The sequence below is a fragment of the Myotis daubentonii genome, chromosome 3 (genome assembly GCF_963259705.1).
Source record: "Myotis daubentonii chromosome 3, mMyoDau2.1, whole genome shotgun sequence".
In the NCBI taxonomy this organism is placed as follows: domain Eukaryota; kingdom Metazoa; phylum Chordata; class Mammalia; order Chiroptera; family Vespertilionidae; genus Myotis; species Myotis daubentonii.
In genome coordinates, this window is record NC_081842.1 from 104,094,748 (window position 1) to 104,118,470 (window position 23,723).

Consider the following 23,723-nt stretch of genomic DNA (forward strand, 5'->3'; position numbering starts at 1 on the left):
AAATTTACATGAAATATCAAGCTACTTTTAAAAATCTTAGCATGGAAGTTTTCAATTATATGCAAAAGTAGCATAAGAAAATGAACCCCAGTGTAGCATCACCAAGTTTCAATAGTTATCATCATATCAGATGGTTTTCCCTGTACCTTCACTCACGTCTTTTCCATTTCATTGCATTGTTTGTACAAAATCCATGATATCACAAGGTTTCATCTGTAAATACTTCAATACATATCCCAAGCTTAAGGAATCTTTTAAAAATAACCACAATATTATTATTATATCTGTTTTATTATGTTTTTTATCTTTATTATTGATAATATTACAGATGTCCCTTTGTTTCTTGTGTTTTTTTCCCCCCATTGACCTTCTCCATTTCCCCTCTCTCAGGCCTTCACCACTCCATTGTCTGTGTCCATGGGCTAGACATATCCTATATAATAAAAGGGTAACATTCAAATAGACTGAATGGCAGAACAACCGAACAACCAATCAAAGTATAATATGCTAATGATATGCTAAGTCTGCTCAACAGCTCACTATGCTGCAGATGCTCTAACTGGTAGGTTAGCTTGCTGCTGGGTTCTGGCCAATGGGAACTGAGTAAGATGGGCCAGACACACCCTGGAGTCCTCCCAAGGTCCCTCCCCGGCCTGATCATGCACCGGTGGGGTCCCACAGCCTGGCCTGCACCCTCTCACAATCCAGGACTCCCCAGGGATGTTGGAGAGCCATTTTCAGCCCAATCCCGCAGGCCACTCCCCTTGGGAGGGCACCAGATGCAGGGCTCATGGCTGGCAAGCGCTGTTTGCTAGCGTGAGCCTCTCCCAATCAGGACTAATTGGGCATGAGCCCACAGCAGGCACAGTGGGGCCAGGATGAGCGGAAGTGGCAGGTAGGAGCTGTAGGCGGCATTGGACTGTGGGTTTCGGCCTGATCCCTGCAGGCCACCCAGAGGGACCCTACCCATGCACAAATTCATGCACCAGGCTTCTAGTATGCATATAAATTCCCTGGTCAATCACTCCCCACCCATTCCCCAACCCCTGCATTTTTTTTGAAATTCATGAGTCTTTTCCATGCTTCTATGTCTCTGGATCTATGTTGTTCATTGGTTTATTTTGTTCATTAGATTCCACATATGAGTGAGATCTTGTGATACTTGCCTTTCTCTGACTGGTTTATTTCAATTAGCATAATACACTCCAGGTCCATCCATACTGTTGCAAATGGTAAGAGTTCTTTCTTTTTTACAGCTGTGTAGTATTCCATTGTGTAAATGTACCACAGCTTTTTAATCCACTCATCTGCTGATGGGTACTTGGGCTGTTTCCAAATTGTAGTTATTATAAATTGTGCTGCTATGAACACTGAGGTGCATATATTCTTTCTAATTGGTGTTTCTGGTTTCTTAAAATTTTAATAACAATTGCTTAGTATAATAAATGTTTGTGTGTTCAATTTATCTGATGGTCTCATTTTTTAATTTGTAATTAATTTGCTTGAATTAAGACTCAAACAAGGTACACCCACTGCATTATATTAATCTCAGCATATGTTTTATTGATATGCTTTTCCCTTTGTGATCATTCCTTTGACAAAGTAAATGTTCTTTTTATTCTTAGGTCTTAAAAATGAGCTATAACAAAGTCCGAAAGCTTCAGAAGGATACTTTTTATGGCCTCAGGAGCTTAACACGTTTGCATATGGACCACAACAATATTGAGTTCATAAACCCAGAGGTTTTTTATGGACTCACCTTTCTCCGACTGGTGCACCTGGAAGGAAATAGGCTCACTAAGCTCCATCCAGACACATTTGTCTCTTTGCGCTACCTCCAGATATTTAAAACATCTTTTATTAAGTACCTATACTTGTCTGATAACTTTCTGAGCTCCCTCCCTCAAGACATGGCCTCCTATATGCCTGATCTGGAAAGCCTCTATCTTCATGGGAATCCCTGGACCTGTGACTGTCATTTAAAATGGTTGTCTGACTGGATACAGGAGAAGCCAGGTATCTATGCCATTTATGTCTTTGTCCTAATGCAATAGAAGTAACCTGGCTGGAGGTGCTTTACCAGTAAGTGAAGAGACCAAGGTAATTTAGATGTGAAAAAACAAAGCCTAAATAATAATTCAGTAATAACAAATTCTCTTAATTCTTTCATGAATTAATTGCTCATTGTTTCAAAGGTTGACGATCCAATCACTACCCCTGGCTTTTGGTAAATGGGGAAATAATAAATGTGTGTGTGTTATTCTTCCCTATACCATAGCCATGAAAACCCTTCCTCTTCTTATCGTCTTTCCAGTCATTCAGTCAATACATAATTCTTGGAACTCTATTTAAGGTTCCAACTCTATTTAAGGCAGGGGTCCTCAAACTTTTTAAACAGGGGGCCAATTCACTGTCCCTCAGACCGTTGGAGGGCCAGACTATAGTTTAAAAAAAAAAAACTATGAACAAATTCCTATGCACACTGCACATATCTTATTTTGAAGTAAAAAAACAAAACGGGAACAAATACAATATTTGTATTTGCATGTGGCCCGTGGGCCATAGTTTAAGGACCCCTGATTTAAGGTATTACTCTACTGTAGTAGGTGATGGAAATACCAAGGGCACTGTCTCTGCTCTAACCACACTTCTAGGGGGTTACAGAAAAGAAAACAATCAGGCTATGAAATGTCCTTTGATGGGGAAAGGATAATTTACCATGAAGAACGAAAGATCCATTCAGTCAGCAAGCAGTTATCATAAACTGGTGTGCCACCGAGAATATAGGGATCCAGAAATGAACAAGACAGATTAAGGTTCCTGCCTTCGTGGACCTTGCATTCTTAAGTCCATAAGGTAATGACTGAAAGGAACCCCTTGATTTCATCATCAAAGGGGGATGGTTGTTTACTTTGGAAAGAATGATGAGAGCTGGGTTGCCATGTGGGGAAGGTCAGGGGTGAGGGTGCAGTCTACTCTTTGGAGAGGTTTGGCTTGAAGGGAAGGAGGAAGGTGGCAGGCAGATGGAAACATGTAGTCAAACAGGAGAGGGACTTGAGCATGTCCAAGGTGAAAGGTGACAACATTGCAGAAGGAGCAGATCACGAGCTGAGCAAATGCCCTGAGAAGACAGGGGACAAGAGGTCCAACCATAGCTGAAGGTGTTTCCTTAGGAGGTAGGAGGAAAAAGGAGGACTAGGTAGACACAGAGGTAGGTGAGTTCCTAGGTCTGGTGGAGGAATCATATCTGATAGTTTTTCCTCCTTCATGAAGTGGTGGGAGGGGTGCCTGAGGGAGGTGGTAGGAAGGGGTCAAGGTTGAAAGCTTGAGAAAAGAGGAAAATGTTTAAAGTTACTGCTGTGAAATATATAAATACGTGGCACATACAAGTATATGTATACAGTCATATATGTATGTATGTAGTCAGTTAATATAAGTACTTAAAAGTTAATAAAAAATAATTAACTGAGCTTTGTGAGGTATATTAGGCCAATAAACACCCTCTTTTCTTTCCAGGGGTTTAGACTCTTCTAGGTGAATATGCTAAACATATAAAAAGATAATCAGGCTATGAATGTAAAACATCAAACAGTTATATTGAAGATTTTGTTCTATAGAAGCTCAAAATTAGTAAAAATTATTCTGCCCTGATTAAAAAGGAGAGAAATTGGGCCAGGGCATGAAAGATACATTGACAGGAAAAGAACAACTAAGAGAGGAAGAAGCAGGGAGGCAACGCGTTCAGTTTGTGCTGGCATTGTGCTAGTTGCTTTCTATTCAACGCTCACAATAATCCTCAATTTATCGATGAAGAAACTGAGGCATAGAAAAGTTAGGTATCTTTGGCTTGACATTTAGACCTTTATACCTCAATTTTCTCAGCTGCACTATAGGAATAATAATAATAACTGGAAAGAATAGTTAAAGTAGCACACAAACTGCTTAGCACAATGTATGATGTGAAATAAGCACGCAATAAGTGTGTTATCATTATTTTCTTTACCACCCAGGTCACACAGCTAAACTCAAAAAGCAGAAGCCTGAAGTTCAGATCTTTTTCTAAAATGTATTTGGGATGAAGACACTGCTTTATACATAAAGGCAGATAATAAGTTTCATGAGGAGGGCAATGAATGGCCCAGTTTTTCTGGCATAGGGTCAGTGTAGATGCAAGGTGTTTTGAAACCAATTGGGGGGAGTGCTGAATCCTAGGCTAAAATGTTTATACTTTAAAAAAAAAAAAAGGAAGATTTTACAGTGAAGGATTTTGAACAGTTTCCTACTGAAACTTATTTCAGGGATCAGCAATCTGAGTGTGAGCAGTAGACAGGGTGGACCAGAGTGGGCAGAAACAGGAACCCATCTAGGACATGCCGGGTGGTTCACATCTGGGGAGTGACGGGTCGCACTGTGAGTGACCACACCTGGGTATAGCTTCACAGACGTTTGAAAGGCAGTAGGAATTGAGTGGGGGCTTCTCAATACTTTTAGATACCATGGAGAGATAAAGGGAGATGAGGAATTAGAAAGAAAGACGGGATTTCATGTGGTTGTTGGCTGGGCTATAAGGGGAGGATGGTGAGCAAATAGAGAAAACTTATGTGAGAAATGCAGCAGTGAAAAGAGGAAAGAAAGATGACACCCACAGGGAGAGAGCTAAGTACCCAGGCAGAAAATGAGTCTGTGCTCAGGTCCTACAAGGTGTCAGACCTCCTTGCCATTTTGCTAATTACATGCTCTGGTAATAAAGTCAAGTAGTATATATTTTGTTAGCAGTTTACATTTCAGTGGTAGAATATACTACTGTAGAAATCAGTTATTCTGTGTACTAGAGTCCAGGAATTGGCCCACTACAGCCCACGTGCCAAATCCAGCCCTCAACAAACTTTTGTAAGAAGTTTTATTGGAACTCAGTGATGCCTCAGTCTTACATGTCATCTATGGCTGCTTTGGTGCCACAGTGGTATAGTTGAGTCGTTGAGTCAGAGAACTATGGTCCACAAAATCTAAAATCTTTACCATCTTGCCCTTACACAAGAAGTTTGCTGACCCTGGCCTAGAGAACAGCCTGAGCCTCTGTAGCCCTAGTGTGTAGCTGGGCACGCCAGGTCTTCCCAGGGTGCTCCTTGCCCAATTTCAGCCTCAGTTCCTTCCTTTCCAACTCTCAGCCACCCTCCCATCGCAGACACACCCAACCTGTTTTACCACCTCATACCTGCAGCTTTCCTGCCTGGAGCACTTTCCTTCCTTTTCTGCCTGATGGACTCCCAGCCAGCAAACTCTGCTCACCTCTCACCTTTTCTGGGAAGCCTGGCTATTCCTCCATACCTCGCATTCCTGTAGAATATTCATGTCACCACTTTGTCCACTTCTGTTCTTGAATGGACACATTTTATTATGTTTATTAGTACTAGATGTCTGTTGCCTTTTCTTAGTCTAATTTATCTATCCTGAGCCCCTAGAACAGCCGTGGGCAAACTACGCCCGCGGCCAGATCCTGCCCGTTTGAAATGAATAAAACTATTGAAAAAAAAAAAGACCGGACCCTTTTATGTAATGATGTTTACTTTGAATTTATATTAGTTCACACAAACACTCCATCCATGCTTTTGTTCTGGCCCTCCCAGTTTAAGAACCCACTGTGGCCCTCGAGTCAAAAAGTTTGCCCACCCCTGCCCTAGAATGTGCCGAGGACATAGTAGGTCCTCAATTTTTGCTAAACTAAGCTTTTATCAATTAAGAAGACATTTTGATGATGTTTACAAATGTCCACTACTCATCAATGATCTTAAGATGCCTCAAAACTCTTTGTGTGTGTATGTGTATATGTCTAGTATATATATTGTGTAAAGTAATAGTTAGATAAACCCATGAGGGCTAACGTCTTTCAGTCATGTCTAATTGATGATAGTCTTACAACCCTCGTGAATCAGTCACATCAACTTCTGCTTTGAAATGTTTTTCTTTTTTTTTTTAATATATTTTATTGATTTTTTAGAGAGAGGAAGGGAGAGGGATAGAGAGTTAGAAACATCGATGAGAGAGAAACATTGATCAGCTGCCTCTTGCACACCCCCTACTGGGGATGTGCCCGCAACCAAGGTACATGCCCTTGACCGGAATCGAACCTGGGACCTTTCAGTCTGCAGGCTGACGCTCTATCCACTGAGCCAAACCGGTTTCGGCTGAAATGTTTTTCATCTGTTCCGCGAGATTTGCCAGTTTCTCGTGCCTCCAGGTGCCTCCCTTGGTGTTCTTTTGCATGCATGTTGGTAGCCCAATGTACAGCATCAGCTATTCGTATTCTTCCATTTTTAGGTTCCAGACAGCTCCTGGGGTTGCTGTTCTATAAAATACAGACCTGTGGCCATTCCTCTGATAAAAATGTGTTTTAGAAATATTAAATTTGTGTCCTGCTGTTTGCTCTGCTTCCATACTTTTTTACATTCATAATGACTTCTTGTTTTAATGCCAAAACATAGTGTAACCTTAATAAAAACATTTTAGGTCGAAAATTTAATATATGTAGTCCCAATAGCACATGTGGCTCAATAAAAACACTGCAATAGAAATGACAGTACTTGTATGTGTGCAGGCACTGGTAGCTCTATCAGCACTGCCTGCTGTTCAGCTGCCACTGAAAAACACCTTCAGTCAAAAGACTTTATCTCAGTTTATTAAAAACATGGTCTTAGAATTAGGCCTGCCTCCCTGCCTTCCTAAAATCTTTACTGAGCATCAATTGGCCAGGCCTGGGACACATAGATGAACAAGCATGGAGCTCACAGTCTTGTGGGAAGGCACACAACTAGACAAGCTGTTGTAATAGCCGGTGAGGAGGGGTAGGATAAAAGAAGTGGGAAATACCAGAACATAAAGCAGGGAGCCCATCTGGAAGAAGTGTTGTTTGGCTGGGCCCTAAAGGATGTAAGTAGTTAGGGTTAGAGAGGGGTGTCAGATACCATGTGTATGGGAGGTGGAAGCAACATCACATGCCAGATCCTGATGGGACGTGGCAGAGATGGGGAATGGAAAGCATGTCTGTGTGATTGGAACCTAGAGTGATAGAGGGAATAATCAGATTTGCATCTGAGGCAAAATACCTGATGGCCAGGGCCTGCTAACTCTGGTCCAGGTGCTAGCAATAATAAGCAGAGCAAGATGTGCACCGAATTCTGTGACAGGTTTTAATTAAGCCAGAGTCTGCCATGTCCTCTGCTATTGCAGGGTCTGAGCCCCCCGTCACATACAACTGGTTGGTAAGTGGGGGAGTGAGAAGAGCCCCTCTTGCAGGCTCTAAGGTTTCCAGGCTTGCCAGCTACCTATTCTGCATAGGCTTAGGCTCTAAAACGTGCTGAAGAAAGCTGAGCAGCTAGATCTCTACGTGGCATTACTTGTCACACTAAAGTACATATTGAGTCCAAGGTCCAAGGGTCTTCTTAAGCCTTTGAGAGGACTTGTGCATAAGTGGAAGGTGATGGGACCCTGTCCAGCCACTCCAGTAAGTGAGATTTTCTAGAAGTCTAGTTATAAATGTTGTGTCTTGTGCATGAGATGGGAGCTACTGCACGGAACAGCATGGAAGTCCCCAGCCGCATATGTGTAAAGTAAAACTCTGTACTCTTACCAAGTATCAGTGACCAGGCATGTGATATGGGATACCTGAAAGAGGGGCTTCTATGATTTGTAAAGGCTTGGGCTGTTCCTAGCACTGTAAGACTTTCATGCTTTGGATTTCACCAAAATGTCAGATCTTTGAAGGACTGCCCCATTGCTTGAGTACAATATTCTCCCTCATTAGACCTGATCCTTCTCCAATAGACTCATGCTCATACTGTGTCTTCCTTCACTCTTCCACTCAGTCACACTTCATGCTCGACCAAATCCTTGCCTCCTACTGATTGGTTCTACCTGATTCATTATCTCCTGCATCATCTGTTTCTCTGCATTCTATTTTAATTTTTTTTTTTTTTTTAGAAAATTGTGAAAGGCAGGTCTTTTTATTTTTTAAAATATATTTTACTTATTTTTTACAAAGAGGAAGGGAGAGGGATAGAGAGTTAGAAACATGGATGAGAAAGAAACATTGATCAGCTGCCTCCTGCACACCTCCACTGGGGATGTGCCCGCAACCAAGGTACATGCCCTTGACTGGAATCGAACCTAGGACTTTTCAATCCATAGGCCGACGCTCTACCCACTGAGCCAAACCGGTTAGGGCAACATTCTTTTTTTTTAAATTATCTTTATTGTTGAAAGTATTACATATGTCCTCCCTCTCCTCCCCTGCCCCGACCTCCCTCTACCTCTTACCCCATCCACCAGGCCTTCACTGAATTATTGTCTGTGTCCATGGGTTATGCACATATGCATATAAGTTCTTTGGTTAACCTCTTCCTGCCTTCTCTCACCACCCTTCCCTCTGAGATTCAACAGTCTGTCCCATGTTTCTATGTCTCTGGATCTGTTTTGTTCATCAGTTTATTTTGGTCATTGGATTCCACATAAGAGTGAGATCATGTGATACTTGCCTTTCTCTGACTGGCTTATTTCACTTAACATAATGCTTTCCAGGTCCCTCCTTGCTGTCTCAAAGGGTAAGAGATCCTTCTTTTGTACAGCTGCATAGTATTCCCCTGTGTAAATGTATCATAGCTTTTTTGTCCACTCATATACTGATGGGCACTTGGGCTGTTTCCAGATCTTAGCTATTGTAAATAGCGCTGCTATGAACATAGGGGTAGCTAGACCAGGTCAAGATATCTTGTAATTCAATTATTGTTCTTTTGGATAATGGAAAGTAACTTGGGTTTTTAATGATATCCAAGGGCTTAAAATTTATCAAACACAGTATCTTTTAAAGGACAATAAAGGTTTATGACTCAAAACATTAAAATGAGCAAATAGAACTGAATTACTGTTAATAAAAAAAGTAACAAACATAAGCATGTCATTTAGTTTCCCCAGATAAGAAAGCTCTCTATTCAACTAATACTTATTGAGTAGCACATATGTCTCAGGCACTTTCTACAAGACAGACAAAATCTTTGTGCCTAAGATTATAATATTATGGCAGCATATATAGATAATATGTTTTTTTTAGAAATAAACCCAAGGACAAAAAAATTAGGAAACTTCCTATTAAACATTAAAATTTCCAAATTGTTGTTTTAAATTCTAGTAGAAGCTATTGCTTCAAAATGTTCAAATATTAATTCATAGAGACCACAACTAGCAATAATTCAATTGTCATTTTTCCTAGATACCATAAAATGCAAAAAAGACAGAAGTCTCTCCAGTTCTCAGCAATGTCCACTCTGCACGAACCCCAGGACCTCTAAAGGCAAGCTCTTAGCTACAGTCCCAGCTGCAGCTTTCCTGTGTGTCAAGCCAACCATTGATCCATCTCTGAAACTGAAGAGCTGGACTATTGTGGAAGACAGCAGTTCTGTGTCCATCTCTCCCCAAAAGTTCATGGCACCCTTCGGCTCCCTCATTTTGAATATGACAGACCAGTCTGGGAATGAAGCTAACATGGCCTGTAGTATCCAAAAGCCATCAAGGACATCATCTATTGCATTCACTGAAGACAATGACTACATCACGCTAAATACATCGTTTTCTACATTTCTGGTGTGTAACATAGACTATAGTCACATTCGGCCGGTGTGGCAAATTCTGGCTTTGTACAGTGACTCTCCTCTGATACTAGAAAGGAGCCACTTGGTCACTAAAACACCACAACTCTACTACCAATATAAACAGATGGCTCCTAAGCCTGAAGACATCTTTACCAACATAGAGGCTGGTCTCAGAGCAGATCCTCCTTGGTTAATGCAAGAACAAATTTCCTTGCAGCTAAACAGAACTGCCACCACACTCAATACATTGCAGATCCAGTTCTCCAGTGATGCTCAGGTCACTTTACCACGGTCAGAGATGGGGCCAGTAAGTCACAAATGGACCATGATTCTCAGGGATAGCAATACTAAGCTGGAACGCACTGTTGTGGCTGGCGGGACCATTGACTTAGACTGCCCAGGCCAAGGAGACCCCGCCCCACATTTGGAGTGGCTTCTGGCTGATGGGAGTAAAGTGAGAGCCCCATATGTTAGTGAGGATGGAAGAATCCTAATAGACAAAACTGGAAAACTGGAACTCCAGATGGCTGATAGTTTTGACACAGGCACTTACAACTGCATAAGCACCAATTACGCTGATGCGGATATTCTTACTTATAGGATTACTGTGGTAGAGCCCTACACAGAACCCTTTCATGAAAACGGAGCTCATCATACCGTTTTCATTGGTGAAACACTTGACCTTCCATGCCATTCCACTGGTGTCCCAGATGCCTCTATTAGCTGGGTTCTCCCAGGAAACACTGTGCTCTCTCAGTCCTCAAGAGAGAAACAAATTCTCAATGGCACACTACGAATATTACAGGTCACCCAAAAAGACCAGGGTCATTATCGTTGTGTTGCAGCCAACCCATCAGGGGTTGATTTTTTGATTAATCAAGTTTCAGTCAAAATAAAAGGGCCAAGCCCAGTGGAGAATAACATAGAAATGGATGGATCTGGATTTGATGAGCCTGATCCCACTGTGCACGTGAAGGACCCACCAGCTGCACAGCTCCTGACATCTGTTCCAATGGGAGGTGAGGCTGGAAAGCAAGTCTTGAGCTCAAGTACAAGTAAGAAGCACAATCGGGATTTAAGACCTCGGCAGCGTGGAGACTCAACAAACCGACGTTTCAGGGAGCAGAGGAGGCAGTTCCCACCCTCTGCTCAGAGAATTGACCCACGACACTGGGCAGAATTTCTGGAGAAAGCTAAAAAGAAGACAATGCCACAGAATCAAGAAAATTCCACAGCGAGGCCACCTTCACAGGTCACCCAACTCCTAAAAATTCCTGGTGAGGAAGGAGACTCTTCGGGCATGCTTCCTCCAGATGAGGAATTGATGGTCCTCACAACTAAAGTGTCCAGTGTTCTGGAAAGGACAGTGCCTGATGGTTCCAGAAAAATATCTGATAGCCCTGTGCCAACTGTAATTACTGGTACTGAAGTTTCCCCAGTTGTCAGTCCACAGTTGCCACCACCTGAAAAACAAATAGATTTTAAACTATCTACTACTGTTGAAGCTACAGCCATATCAAGGAACATAAACCCAACCACATCAAGCAAAATGCAAGACACAAACAACCAACATGTATCCGCTGTCTTTCCTCTACTACCTGAGACAACTCGATTTCAGGATGCTGATGACACGGGGAGAAGAGAGCATTTGCAAAGTGCACCCCCAATAACAGTGGGGACGAAGATCAAAGATGTCAATACCAAAATACTTAGTAATTCTAATAGCAAAACTAGTATAGTCTTAAGATCGGAAAATGCCACAAATGGTCACCAGCCATCTGTAACAGGAAGAAGTGAACCCAGAAGCAGGTACTTCAGTTCTCACGTGACTCAAAAGCTTAGCACCTCAAGGCTCCCTTCAAGCTCATACAGTGCTGCTCACTCTCAGATACAGACCCCTAGGAATAATGCAACTAATAATGCACTGTCCAGACGCTTTGGCAGACGGAGGAAAATCTGGGGAAGAGGGCGAATTATCCGTCCATACAGAACTCCAGTCCTCCCATGGCAGAGACGTGGCTTTGTGAGGCCACCATCCAGGGGGTCTTCTGAAGAAAGAACCACAGAGCTCGGCTCCGTGTGCCCGTCCTGTGCTCCCATAGAGAAGTTCACCATTCCCACCTCTGAGGGAGCAACCTTGTCTTCTCCAACTTCTTCTCCCGTCACCCTCCCCAAAGCTGACAGGGTCACAGCAGCAGAGCCTACAACCCTAGTCTACAACCTTAGCCCATCATTGCTACCTGATAGCAAAGCAAATGTAGTTACTGAGAAAACACCACCCACGGTAAAAGATTTCGGTGCTGAAAGTACCCAAGTGTTTCCACCTGGTGCAGTCATGACTCATGCCCCAACATCCGTAACTATGGAGAAAACTCATGGAACAAATGTTGGTTGCCCAAGTGTGTCTAACATCAGTGAAGCTAAACGAGATTCAATGATTACATCACCACTTCCAGGTCCTGCCACTGAACCATCTATGCCTATGACTAGAGCCCTGACAAGACTTTCAAGAAAGAAATTTCCCTGGCGTCAGATCTTTGTAAATAACCATATCCAAACAGGGAGCTTAAAGAGTCAGCATACATTTGGTTCACAAGAAAGCACAGCCACAGTGCTTTCTCAAGCATCTCCTGCTTTACCCACAGATAACATTTCCCCCTTTCACTTCACAGCACACTCAGCAAATGTGATGCAAATTCCATATGTAACACTGGCTACTGCTCTGCACAGTGCCACCCCCACACCCCATTCTAGAAGTCTTCCCGCAGTAGGAGAGCTGCCCTTCCCACCCGTTTCCCCAACACTTCGTAGTAGCTCAAGCAAGGAACCCCATACAAATTTCATATCAGTGCAAATAGCCTCGCTGACAAGTCCTCTTACTGCCCCTGCTTCTATCACTATTAATAAAACCCAAGTAACCAGACCCAGCACAGGAGAAGTACACAGCAAAAAGGAGCATCCAAGCAGGAAGGACCCAAGCAGCTCTGCCAGCCTGAGTTCTGGCTTCACTATACCCCCTGCTGTGACGCTCCCTGCTCCAACCACAGCAGAAACTGCAGCTGAGCCCAGTGTCTCTGCTTTCACTAGTCCCCGCCTAGAAAACACCAAGAGAATGGCAGGCACAATTGATCTTTATTCAAGAACACTTAATAGGACAGATGTAATTAAAGAACCATCCCAAGAGACTACTCAGACTTTGAAGAGCACAGCTGCTTCTGAAAGCACTTCGCCCAGCACACTGCACCAGAGGCCCACAGCCAGGGCCACACCCATTGGACACCCGGCTGTGCCACCGTTCCTAAGGAGCAGTGCCACCCCAATGCCAGTCTCCTCCTCCCCTCCCTCGAGTAACCCGAGCGCAGTTACCAACAATGTGGTAACTCCCCTTTTCTGGAGGAAGACAAATACAATGTTCCAGCGGCCTGAACCTTCAAGTCGCAACGCTAATCCACAGCAATTAGCAGCAGAGGTTACAACATCTCCCAAGGCTCATCCAAATGCCAAGTTCACATTTGGAACCACCTACTTTATCTACTCTAGTCTAGTACCTTTTACTCCTATGCCAGCACAAATAACATTTAAACCAAAGAATTCTAAATTGACTCCTTCTCTCAGGTCAGAAAACCACTTTTGGAATAAGTCCTACCTGGAAATTGCCCCAAAAGGCAAAATGCCAGAGGTGAGCATGTTGCCTACTCCAGGCTTGCCAGAGGACAACACTCATGCTCCAAACTGGGATATACAGAAGACTGTGAAGAGTGGCTCTGATAAGACACCGACTCAAAAAATAACAACTCCTGAAATTCTTCCCTTTGAGCCTTTGTCTAGGAATATATTCAAAAGGCCCAGAATAGTTGGAGGAAAGGCAGCGAGTTTTACTGTCCCGGCCGACTCAGATGCCTTTCTTCCTTGTGAGGCTGTGGGAAACCCGCTGCCTACCATCCACTGGACCAGAGTCTCATTAGGTATTTAAAAGTTTGTCTTTTTTAGTTAAGAAACAAGGGAAAGAGTGTGTAATGTTTCAGGGTTACACACCCAATGAATCAGTTTCAAGTTTCTCCAAAATACTGAAACTATTACTATCCTCATTTGACATTTACTGCATGGTTTTCTTGCTCATTCAAAGGTTTTAAAACATGTTAACTAGGAACATTTTTTGAAATGCTCTTAAATATGATTTGAAAAAGAGGTAATTGTCATTTTATTGAACCAGTGGGCTTTTAAATGAAAGCTATGGGGATAAAAAAAATTCTAGGAGTAATTTTAGCAATGTGAAGACTAGGTATCTTAATTTTACATATATTTGTTTTTAGTAGTCTAACAAAAAAGATAGCCTTCCTCTTGAGACTTCCACTTGAACAATTTGTTTTCTATCTAAGCTTTGATGACCCGTGGCTGTATATTTCTTTCTCTTTTCAGGGCTTGATTTGTCTACAAGGAAACAGAATAGCAGGTTCCAGGTGCTCCCCAATGGCACCCTGTCCATACAGAGGGTGGACACTCAGGACCGTGGACAGTACCTGTGCTCAGCATCCAATCCATTTGGCAAAGACCACCTTCAGGTCACCTTGTCTGTGGTTTCCTATCCCCCCAGGATCCTGGAGAGACATACCAAAGAGATCACAGTCCATTCTGGAAGCACTGCAGAACTGCAGTGCAGAGCTGAAGGTAGGCCAATGCCTAAGATTTCCTGGATTCTCCCAAACCAAACAGTAGTGTCAGAATCATCCAAAGGGAATTGGCAGGCCCTGGTGACATCTGACGGAACGTTGGTCATCCACAACCTCAGCATTTATGACCGGGGCTTTTACAAATGCATGGCCAGCAACTCTGCTGGCCAGGATTCACTGCTGGTTAAAATGCAAGTCATCACCGCCCCGCCTGTCATTCTAGAGCAAAGGAGGCAGGTCATTGCAGGGACGTGGGGTGCAAGTTTGAAACTGCCCTGTACTGCAAAAGGAACTCCTCAGCCCAGTGTTCACTGGGTTCTCTCTGATGGCACTGAAGTGAAACCACTACAGCTTATTGATTCCAACTTGTTCTTATTTTCCAATGGGACGCTGTATATAAGAAACGTAGCCTCTTCAGACGGGGGCACTTATGAATGCATTGCGACCAGCTCCACTGGCTCTGACAGAAGGGTGGTAATTCTCACAACGGAGGAGCCGGAGACCATGCCCAGGATAGAATCTACATCCCAGACATGGAATGAGGTGAATTTTGGGGACAAATTACTACTGAACTGCTCAGCCATCGGCAAACCCAAACCCAAAATACTCTGGAGGCTGCCATCCAAGGCTGTTGTGGACCAGTGGCACAGGTAAACCACACCTTTGTGTTGATATTACCATCTTTATCTACTTAGCTGTACAACTTCTGAAATGGAAAAGTGATACAGTGAGTTTTAGACAACAGTTTTATTGAGCTTAGACTCTACACATGAACGTAACTCTCTCTAAAGAGGCCTAATCCTTATAAAATAATATAAATTATATATAACCAACCTTTTATCTGCCTAACTCTGAAGGCCAACTTCTTATTGAGTTTATATAGTTAGAAACAATAAAAATCTCATTTATTTTCATGGTTATGACAATTTTAAAATGGTAACTGTGTAAATGTATGCATTTATAATCCCTTGATCAAAAAAGAGAATTCTTTCAATTCAATCAGTCAAGGTCCATTATTTCACACTTCAAATTCTCCTGTTAAATATTTTAAATTTCAGTATGATCTGTGCTAATTGCATCTGTCTTAAAATTGCAAAGCCCTTTCTGAGTCACAGCATGAAGACCTCCACAAAGTGGAATATGGTCAGGACGCCATAGCTCTGATGCCCTCAGTCTTTCTCTAACATTCTGTTACAGGCTTGTGGACTCTGATTTTCATCTGATTTTCTATAGAGTTTAAACCATCTTTGAAAAGTAATAATTACAAGCTTATGATCACTGATTTTTGTCATTTGCATGACTTTATGCAATGATTTTTATAATAGGACAAAAAAGATGGGAGTAAGTATATTTCATATATTTGCTTTTCATTAATAAAGAATACCATGCAGGACAAATTTAACATAATAGATATGAATTTATATTCCTGCTGACAAGTTGAATAGATTTTTCTAGTGGCACACTGTAAGTTGGTATTGAATGCTATTAATGAATTTAATTTGTAATCTTTAATTCAAAAGTAGATGTTAAGTTTCAATTTTTGCAAATAATAAGTCAAATGTTAATTAAAATTAATTTAAAATGAAAAATACTGCGCTATGAAATGTAAATTTCAGAAGTGACCTATTTGCTTACTATATGTGTAGCCATTTATGACATCAAATATTTCCAATGCTTTATCCGTCTTTGCGTCTAATGTAACAGCATGTTTCTTTCTTTTTTGCCTTCAAGTAATTATAAGCATTGCACTAATGTTGAATGCCAGTTCTTTTGTGAAATTAAAATATTTAAATACATTCCAAGGCACATGGAGATGTATCTTAAATTAGGTCACACATAATTCTGCTGCAGGCGATGAAGGAAATGCACTGAGAACTAAGTTCAGAGCAGTGGCTCTGGGACTTTGCTGCACATCAGAATCATTTGGAAACTAAGAATCTAAATGCCAAGGCCACATTCCACATCATATAAATCAGAAGCTCCATGGACCCAGGCTCAGCATTATTTCATACTACACACTAATTTTAATGTGCATCCAAGTTTGAGAATCAGTGCTTTTAGAAAGGATTAGGCAAGAATGATAGCAGGTGGAGTGTAGCATAGTGTACAAAACATGGCTTGAGAACCAGCCCTGGGACCAAAGTAAGTTATGAATTCTCTCTAAATATCAACTTTTAAGCTGAATAGTGGGGAACTTCTTAAAGATTTTAAAGTACTAGAAAAATGTAGAGTTCCTGGAAGGTTCCATTTCCTTTATGAAGTGTGCCCATTATGATGTCTACCTTGGTTTACATACCAGAAAAGTTTCTTCCACACTTGAAAAAAATTGCAAAAAAACATCGGCATGTTTTGTAATGTTCTACTATAATATTCTCCATACTTAAGATATGTTTGCTGGAAAATACAAAATGACTTCAGGCTGTTTAACTTGGTTAACAGTTATGCTATGTGAGATTGTCCATACTTTCCTCTTCAGTTTCACCTACCTGCTTAGCTCATGTTGCCAAAAAATTAGCAGAACCCCGCCCCCCCCCCCCCCCCCCAAGATTTCCTCTATGGGTGTTAATCACGTTTTCAGTTCCAACCCAATACCCACTGGTCTTTCTGAAAAACTAGATTTTGTTTTAACAGGAAAGATCTGCCATCTGGGGGTTCATAGTGGTAATGACAGGCAGTGTAGTTGCTTCCGAGAGAAAAAGGAAGCTCTACATACAGTCCAACCCAATGCAAGGACCTGTCGCTTTATGGCCGCCCACAAAGGGCGGACACTACAGCAAGCTTCTATGTCTTACACTGGCATTTTCTCTCTTTATAACAAAGGAGAACTTATCTAACCAAGTAACTCTAAATGTTTTATAACTAATCTCTCTCTAAAATGTATAACCTGACATCTTTTCTAACAAGAATGAAGGTTTTTTTACTGACATCTTACAGAATAATAATTTGATATGTAAAATGGTCAAAAAAGGATATGTCTGGGATTCCACTATTTGTAGCATTCTTCACACCGTTGTAATTTTTTAAAAATTCACCATGTAAAGGAGATTCATTTGAAGTCCATCTGATAAGTACTACTTTTTTGTACTAAATTGTACCTTTTCAGTTAGATAATTTTATCTTTTAGTAACTGGCTTAGAAGACAGTAAATAAGCTAGTCCTGATTTTAATTCTATTGCAACAATTTCAGAAAATGTCCATAAAGTTAAATGCCAATAAGACAACTCCTCTATTTCCTGTCTTTTCCTAATGGCCTCACACTCAAATCATTCTTCTCTCCTTAGAATGGGCAGTCGAATCCACGTCTACCCAAATGGGTCCCTGTTTATTGGATCAATAACAGAAAAAGATGGTGGTGACTACTTGTGTGTGGCAAGAAACAAAATAGGGGATGATCTGATACTGATGCATGTTAGCCTAAAGCTGAGACCTGCCAAAATTGATCACAAGCAACATTTTAAAATGCATGTGTTTCATGGGAAAGACTTCCAAATTGATTGCAAGGCTTCTGGCTCACCAGTGCCCCAGATATCTTGGAGTTTGCCCGATGGAACGGTGATAAATAATGCAATGCAAGCTGATGACAGCAGGTGGCGTACCAGGAGGTATACTCTTTTCGACAATGGAACCTTGTACTTCAACAGGGTTGGGGTAGCAGAGGAAGGGGATTATACTTGCTATGCCCAGAACCCTGTAGGGAAGGATGAGATGAAGGTCCACCTAACGGTCATAACTGCTGCCCCACGGATCAAGCAGGGTTTCAAGGCCAAACCCCGAGTCAGGGCTGGAGACACAGCCACCTTTGACTGTGAGGCTGTTGGGGAACCCAAACCAAAAGTATTTTGGCTGCTGCCTTCCAGTGATATGATTTTATTCTCAAAAAATAGGTACACATTTCATGCCAATGGGTCTTTGTCCATCAACAATGTCAAACTGCTCGATTCTGGAGAGTATGTGTGTGTGGCCCAGAATCCCAGTGGGGAAGACACCAAAATGTATAAGCTGGAAGTTGTCTCCAGGCCCCCGTTAATCAATGGTCTGTATACCAACAAAACTGTCATCAAAGCCACCGCCGTGAGGCATTCCAAAAAGCACTTGGATTGCAGAGCTGAAGGGACACCATCTCCCCAAGTTATGTGGATCATGCCAGACAACATTTTCCTCACCGCCCCATACCATGGAAGCAGAATCACGGTCCATAAAAATGGAACCTTGGAGATTAGGAATGTGAGGCATTCAGATTCAGCCGAGTTTACCTGCGTGGCTCAGAATGAAGGAGGAGAGAGTGTGCTGGTAGTACAGCTGGAAGTACTGGAAATGCTGAGAAGACCAACATTCAGAAATCCATCTAATGAAAAAATAGTTGCCCAGGTTGGGAAGCCCACAGCATTGAACTGCTCTGCTGATGGAAACCCACTACCTGAAATAATCTGGATTTTACCGAATGGCACACGGTTTTCCAGGGGACCACACAGCCCTCAGCACCTGACAGCAAGCAGCGGTTCTTTAGTGATTTATAAAACAACTCGGGATGACGCAGGGAAATACCGGTGTGGGGCAAGAAACAAAGTGGGCTATATTGAGAAATTGATTGTATTAGAAATTGGCCAGAAGCCAGTTATTCTTACCAATGCATTGGGAACAGTGTATGGCATCAGTGGGGACTCTCTCTCATTGCACTGTGTGTCAGATGGAAGCCCTAAGCCAGATATCAAGTGGACTGTACCAAGTGGTCATATAATAGACAGACCTCAAATTAGTGCAAAATACATATTGCATGAAAATGGCACTTTAGTCATCAAAGAAGCAACAGCTTATGACAGAGGAAACTATATCTGTAAGGCTCAAAACAGTGTAGGCCATGCACTGGTTACTGTTCCAGTATTGGTTGTAGCCTACCCTCCCCGAATTACAAATCGCCCACCCAGGAGCATCCTCACAAGGACAGGGGCAGCTGTTGAGCTTCACTGTGTGGCCCTGGGCGTCCCCAAGCCGGAAATCACATGGGAGATGCCTGACCACTCCCTGCTGTCAATGGCAAATAGAGGGAGGACACATGGGACTGAGCTTTTCCACCCACAAGGCACCCTAGTCATTCAGAACCCTCAGAGCTCAGACTCCGGGATATACAAGTGCACAGCAAAGAACGCACTTGGTAGTGATTCTGCAACAACTTATATGCAAGTGATCTGACATAAAATAACATTTCTTGAATAGTCAACATCTGGACAGTTTACTTTTTTGGAAGAAGTTTAATCAAAGGCAGCGATAGGCATGTAAATGAATTTAAATACATTTACAATATTAAATTTATCATGGACATGCAAAAAAAGACTTGTAAATATATGCATTATGAATTGATACTGATTTCTTTAATGGATCTCAAAACAAATTTTTAACTTAAGGCACTTTTATTTTGCCAACAAATAACAATGAACATTTAGAGAAAACTATCCACTATAAAACAACACATGGCTAATGTACCTGAATTCTTCATTAAATTGACTTTTTTTTTTAAAATTACCAGTTCCCTAGTGTCCACCATCTGTCAATGTTATGGGCATGGCACTGACAACAGACAATGGAACAGATTAAATTTTCAGTCTTGATGTAAATTTTCCATTCTGATGTATAATGTATAAATATTTTGTGGTTGGTTTATAAATATTTTACTAAAGCCTACAGAAAATAAGCACTTAACTGTTTTCATGATGATTTACTGTCTTGTGCACACTGAAGTTTTTCATAGATAGGGAATACAAGGATGTTTTAATGACTGAATTTAAAAAGAAATGCAGGCTAACTTTTCCAACATGTAAAAAGCAACTCAACACTTACAAATAAAAAACGTGAAAAGGGGGCTGATTACATCCTTGTCTAAATAAACCCACTAAAAATGTTTTAAAAATACAATGAAACTTCTTTATAGCTTCAAAATCCAGCTCAGGTACCCTGGTTTGGAGCTGTCACAAGAAAAAGTTCCTGAGAAGGAACCATTGCTTTATGAGCATTTAATTTCATTAGATGGGAATCCTTTATGTGACAGGTAAGTGTTTAGGAAAGCTCTAGATCTAATCATATAATGAAGTTTCACTGTACTTAAAATTTCTTCAACCGTACCCAAAATGTTGCCTTTTGTAACTTATTGAATTTATTTATATTACGTGCTTAATTCAACCGGAATTAATTTGGGGAACATTATGACTCATCTTTTCTAATTGTAGAGCTGGGATTTTCCAATGTAATTTCTCCAGCATCCATTTAAATATTCGCCTATTATTTAAGAAGAATTATAGGAGCCTTAATAAGATAAAAAGAAAATGCCATAGGTTTTGCTCAGATATTTCAGTACCCAAACCGAGAGCTATGTCAGCCCCCACCAATCATCTGAGATATATGGGGGAGCTCACTTCATTGTGTTTTCACCACACCCACTTTCAGCTGGCCCCACTGAGAGGTGACTGATTGCTGCTGCCTCTGAGGTTGGGATCCCATGGCTGAAATAAGTCAAAGGATATTCATTCTAACAGTGATCTTCTACTTCTGGGCCAAGTCACATAACAAATGCAGCTCTACTAGGAACAAGTCTACAGTGAAAACGTTATGTCTAAGGGCTTCTTATGTCCAACTCCATTCTATTTCAAGGTCTTATATTTAACAGGGTGGGGGTTCCCATTTATCCTAAGATAATTTCTTCTATTTCATGAAACAGATTACTAGCTTCTGTCAAAGGACAGGACTTTCCTTTGTGATCATTTAATGCAAATTAACGCATTTGCTAAAAAAAAAGAAACCTCTCAGGATAGAGGGTTAAGTGGGAGTTACTATGATGAGACTAGATTAAAATTTCCAGTTGCCATTTTTATTACGCATAGGGAGAAACCAGTTTTAGTTTTTTCCTCAACTTTCCATAGAATCTTGGAAGCCTTACCATGACTTAGCTTCCCCACCTAAAAAGGACACACAACAAAAATGTACACCCACAGTCTTCAAGTGCAAATGATTAATAAATTAATTTCACTAAGTTCTGCAAAATATAAAGTGCATACAAATGCTATGCAATTATAACACTCATTCTTGAGACAGTATTACTGCTGTTTGCAATACTGAGCTATAAAAATATATGGTTCCAACAGAAAACTGAGATTTTTTTAAATGCCAATAATTCTCAAAAGGAAAGAAAATGACAATCGGGGTGGAAAATGACTCTCTCCGGGCACAGCATTCATTGTTTGGCTGTCTAGCCAAGGCAGTCATTATACAGATATACTACTTGAAGAAAAATAGTATCATGGACTCTAAAGATGATTCTTGCGGGGGGAAAAACAGCTCGATATACAAAACCAGCTGAAAAGTAAAGATGCATCCTCTGAAAGCAGGTTGAATATGTTAATCTAGTGAAAAGAATGGTCCTTCATGTTTTGGCAAAGTCTTTTCCAGCCCAGAGTAAACATGAAATGAGCAGGCCGGAGTAAACTGGTTTCACAGTGTACAAAGCAGTTCACAGGGATGTTGCCACAGCAAAGTAAGCAGACATACATTTGAGGTCATTTGCATGAGTCAAACTTTGCAATGAGTAACTCACCTAGGAAGATATAAATTATTTATATAATGCTTTGCAAAGGAAGTGATCTACTAAAGTTGTACTAGTTACATTCAAAAGAAAGTAGTTCTACATGGTTTGTTCATTATAGACAAATCTATTCACAGTATGTGCAACTACATGACATGTGAAATCATATGGCAAAAGGAAATGAATTAACGCAGAACATGGGAAAATATCCCTCACATGTTTTTAAATGCCCTGCAATTTTCACATTCAAAATTTTATGCATCTAAATCTAAAAAAATATTATATGGAATACTCTTAAATTACACAAACTGATAATTTACTGGATTTTTTTACTCTAATAGGAGCAAATTACCACATACTTGAACAAAGTTAAAATAGTTACTATTTCTTTATAATAAATTTGATGTATAATTTACTTTACTTGTGCTTTTTGCACCAATTTATAAATACATTATATGCAACACACAACCGATTTGGACACCAACATTAACAATTAAATTCAAAATAGCAAATACTTACCATATAAAATAAACAGCAAATACATTTTTTATGAAAACCAGAGCTTTCTGGACTGGAGGCCAAATTCTCTGGAAACCATGTCAAGTTTGAGCACTGTGGAATCTCATGCCAGCTGCGAGATTCTTTTTCTCAAGTTGGCATAAGATTCAGGAGAACCAAAACTGGACACAGTCATTTTTGCCAAATCTGGCAATAAATGATTGGACAATTCCACCATGGTTTGTTGGGGCCTTTAGAATTTCCATGTTGAACCTTCACAGAGACTCTGGTCAACGACCTTGCTACTGAAAACAAATTTGAGTACAGCTACTTCCAGCAGGCTTCCACCTTCTTAGGGCATCACTCACAGAAGCCCTGGGTTAAGTTCTTGGTCTAAGAAGTTTAAGTACTAAGCAACAATCTGTTTCAGCACCTTTTGACCACAACAAAAGCAAAAAATAACCCTATATAAATAAGAACAAAGTTTATAAAGTGCTTATGAAGTTACAAATATTTCAAATTAGAGTGATGTGAATAAGTGTCCATTTCACCATCAAAGGTAAATGCAGAATTAATGGGTCACTTTTCTGTCAAGACCTGACATGACTTTCAAATCAGTAGTTTGGTCCGGCACAGTTTGAAAAGAAAAAAAAAACTTCATTAATGAATATATAAATATATTATATTTACCATAATTCATTCTTTCTATGAGATTCAAAAAAAGCACCAATATCAAAAAGTCTGCTACCAAACTCTCTCTGGAGTAGGCCCGCATGATCCACATTTTTAAACCTATTTTAAAGCTGAAAGCAACAAGACAAAACCACGCCTCCTCCTTTGCTTTTTGTTTAAACACCTTTGTACAAGTGTAGCATAAAACATAAAGAAACTTCAAAGAATTGAAATAACAAAGGGACATTTCTAAAGATGACTAATGCATTAAATTTGATTTCTGTTTTTCAGTGCAAACATAAAACTTCATGTCTTGTCCTCTTCCAGATTCAGAAGTGTGAAGGGTGTCCATAGGGAGTCACTCCTTGCTGTGGCTGGTTACCTAAGAAGAAAAAGAAATACAAATAAAATTGTAGATGCAAAATTATGCCACGGATAGATGCCACCCCTTTGTCACTTCTCAGTAACAGCCTGACTGACTGGCCAGGGGCCCCCCAGTGGCAGAGCGTAAACACTGCAGCTGAATTCATTTCTCAGGGAGCCCATTCATTTCTCACCTGAGTCCCACACCGGCCAGCACAAGGTTCTGCCAGCACAAGGCTCAGACGAGGGTAATTGGTCTCAATCTCTGAACTGAGAAACAACTCAATACTAACTTACAAAAGGACTCTA

At 41.0% G+C, this 23,723-nt stretch overlaps 2 protein-coding genes across 5 annotated transcripts in view; one reads left to right on the plus strand and one right to left on the minus strand.

Annotated features, from left to right (window-relative positions):
* IGSF10 (immunoglobulin superfamily member 10) overlaps positions 1–19,715 on the plus strand; it is a 32,716-nt gene extending 13,001 nt beyond the window's left edge. For all 3 annotated transcript variants that reach the window (XM_059688120.1, XM_059688121.1, XM_059688119.1), the window contains 4 exons: positions 1,626–2,016; positions 9,263–13,606; positions 14,061–14,961; positions 17,593–19,715. In XM_059688120.1, coding sequence (XP_059544103.1) covers positions 1,626–2,016; positions 9,263–13,606; positions 14,061–14,961; positions 17,593–19,501 — 7,545 coding nt within the window. In that variant the 3' untranslated portion in view covers positions 19,502–19,715. The remainder of the gene's footprint in view (positions 1–1,625; positions 2,017–9,262; positions 13,607–14,060; positions 14,962–17,592) is intronic.
* Positions 19,716–21,154: 1,439 nt separating this feature from the next.
* MED12L (mediator complex subunit 12L) overlaps positions 21,155–23,723 on the minus strand; it is a 394,672-nt gene continuing 392,103 nt past the window's right edge. For both annotated transcript variants that reach the window (XM_059688123.1, XM_059688122.1), the window contains one exon: positions 21,155–23,433. In XM_059688123.1, coding sequence (XP_059544106.1) covers positions 23,381–23,433 — 53 coding nt within the window. In that variant the 3' untranslated portion in view covers positions 21,155–23,380. The remainder of the gene's footprint in view (positions 23,434–23,723) is intronic.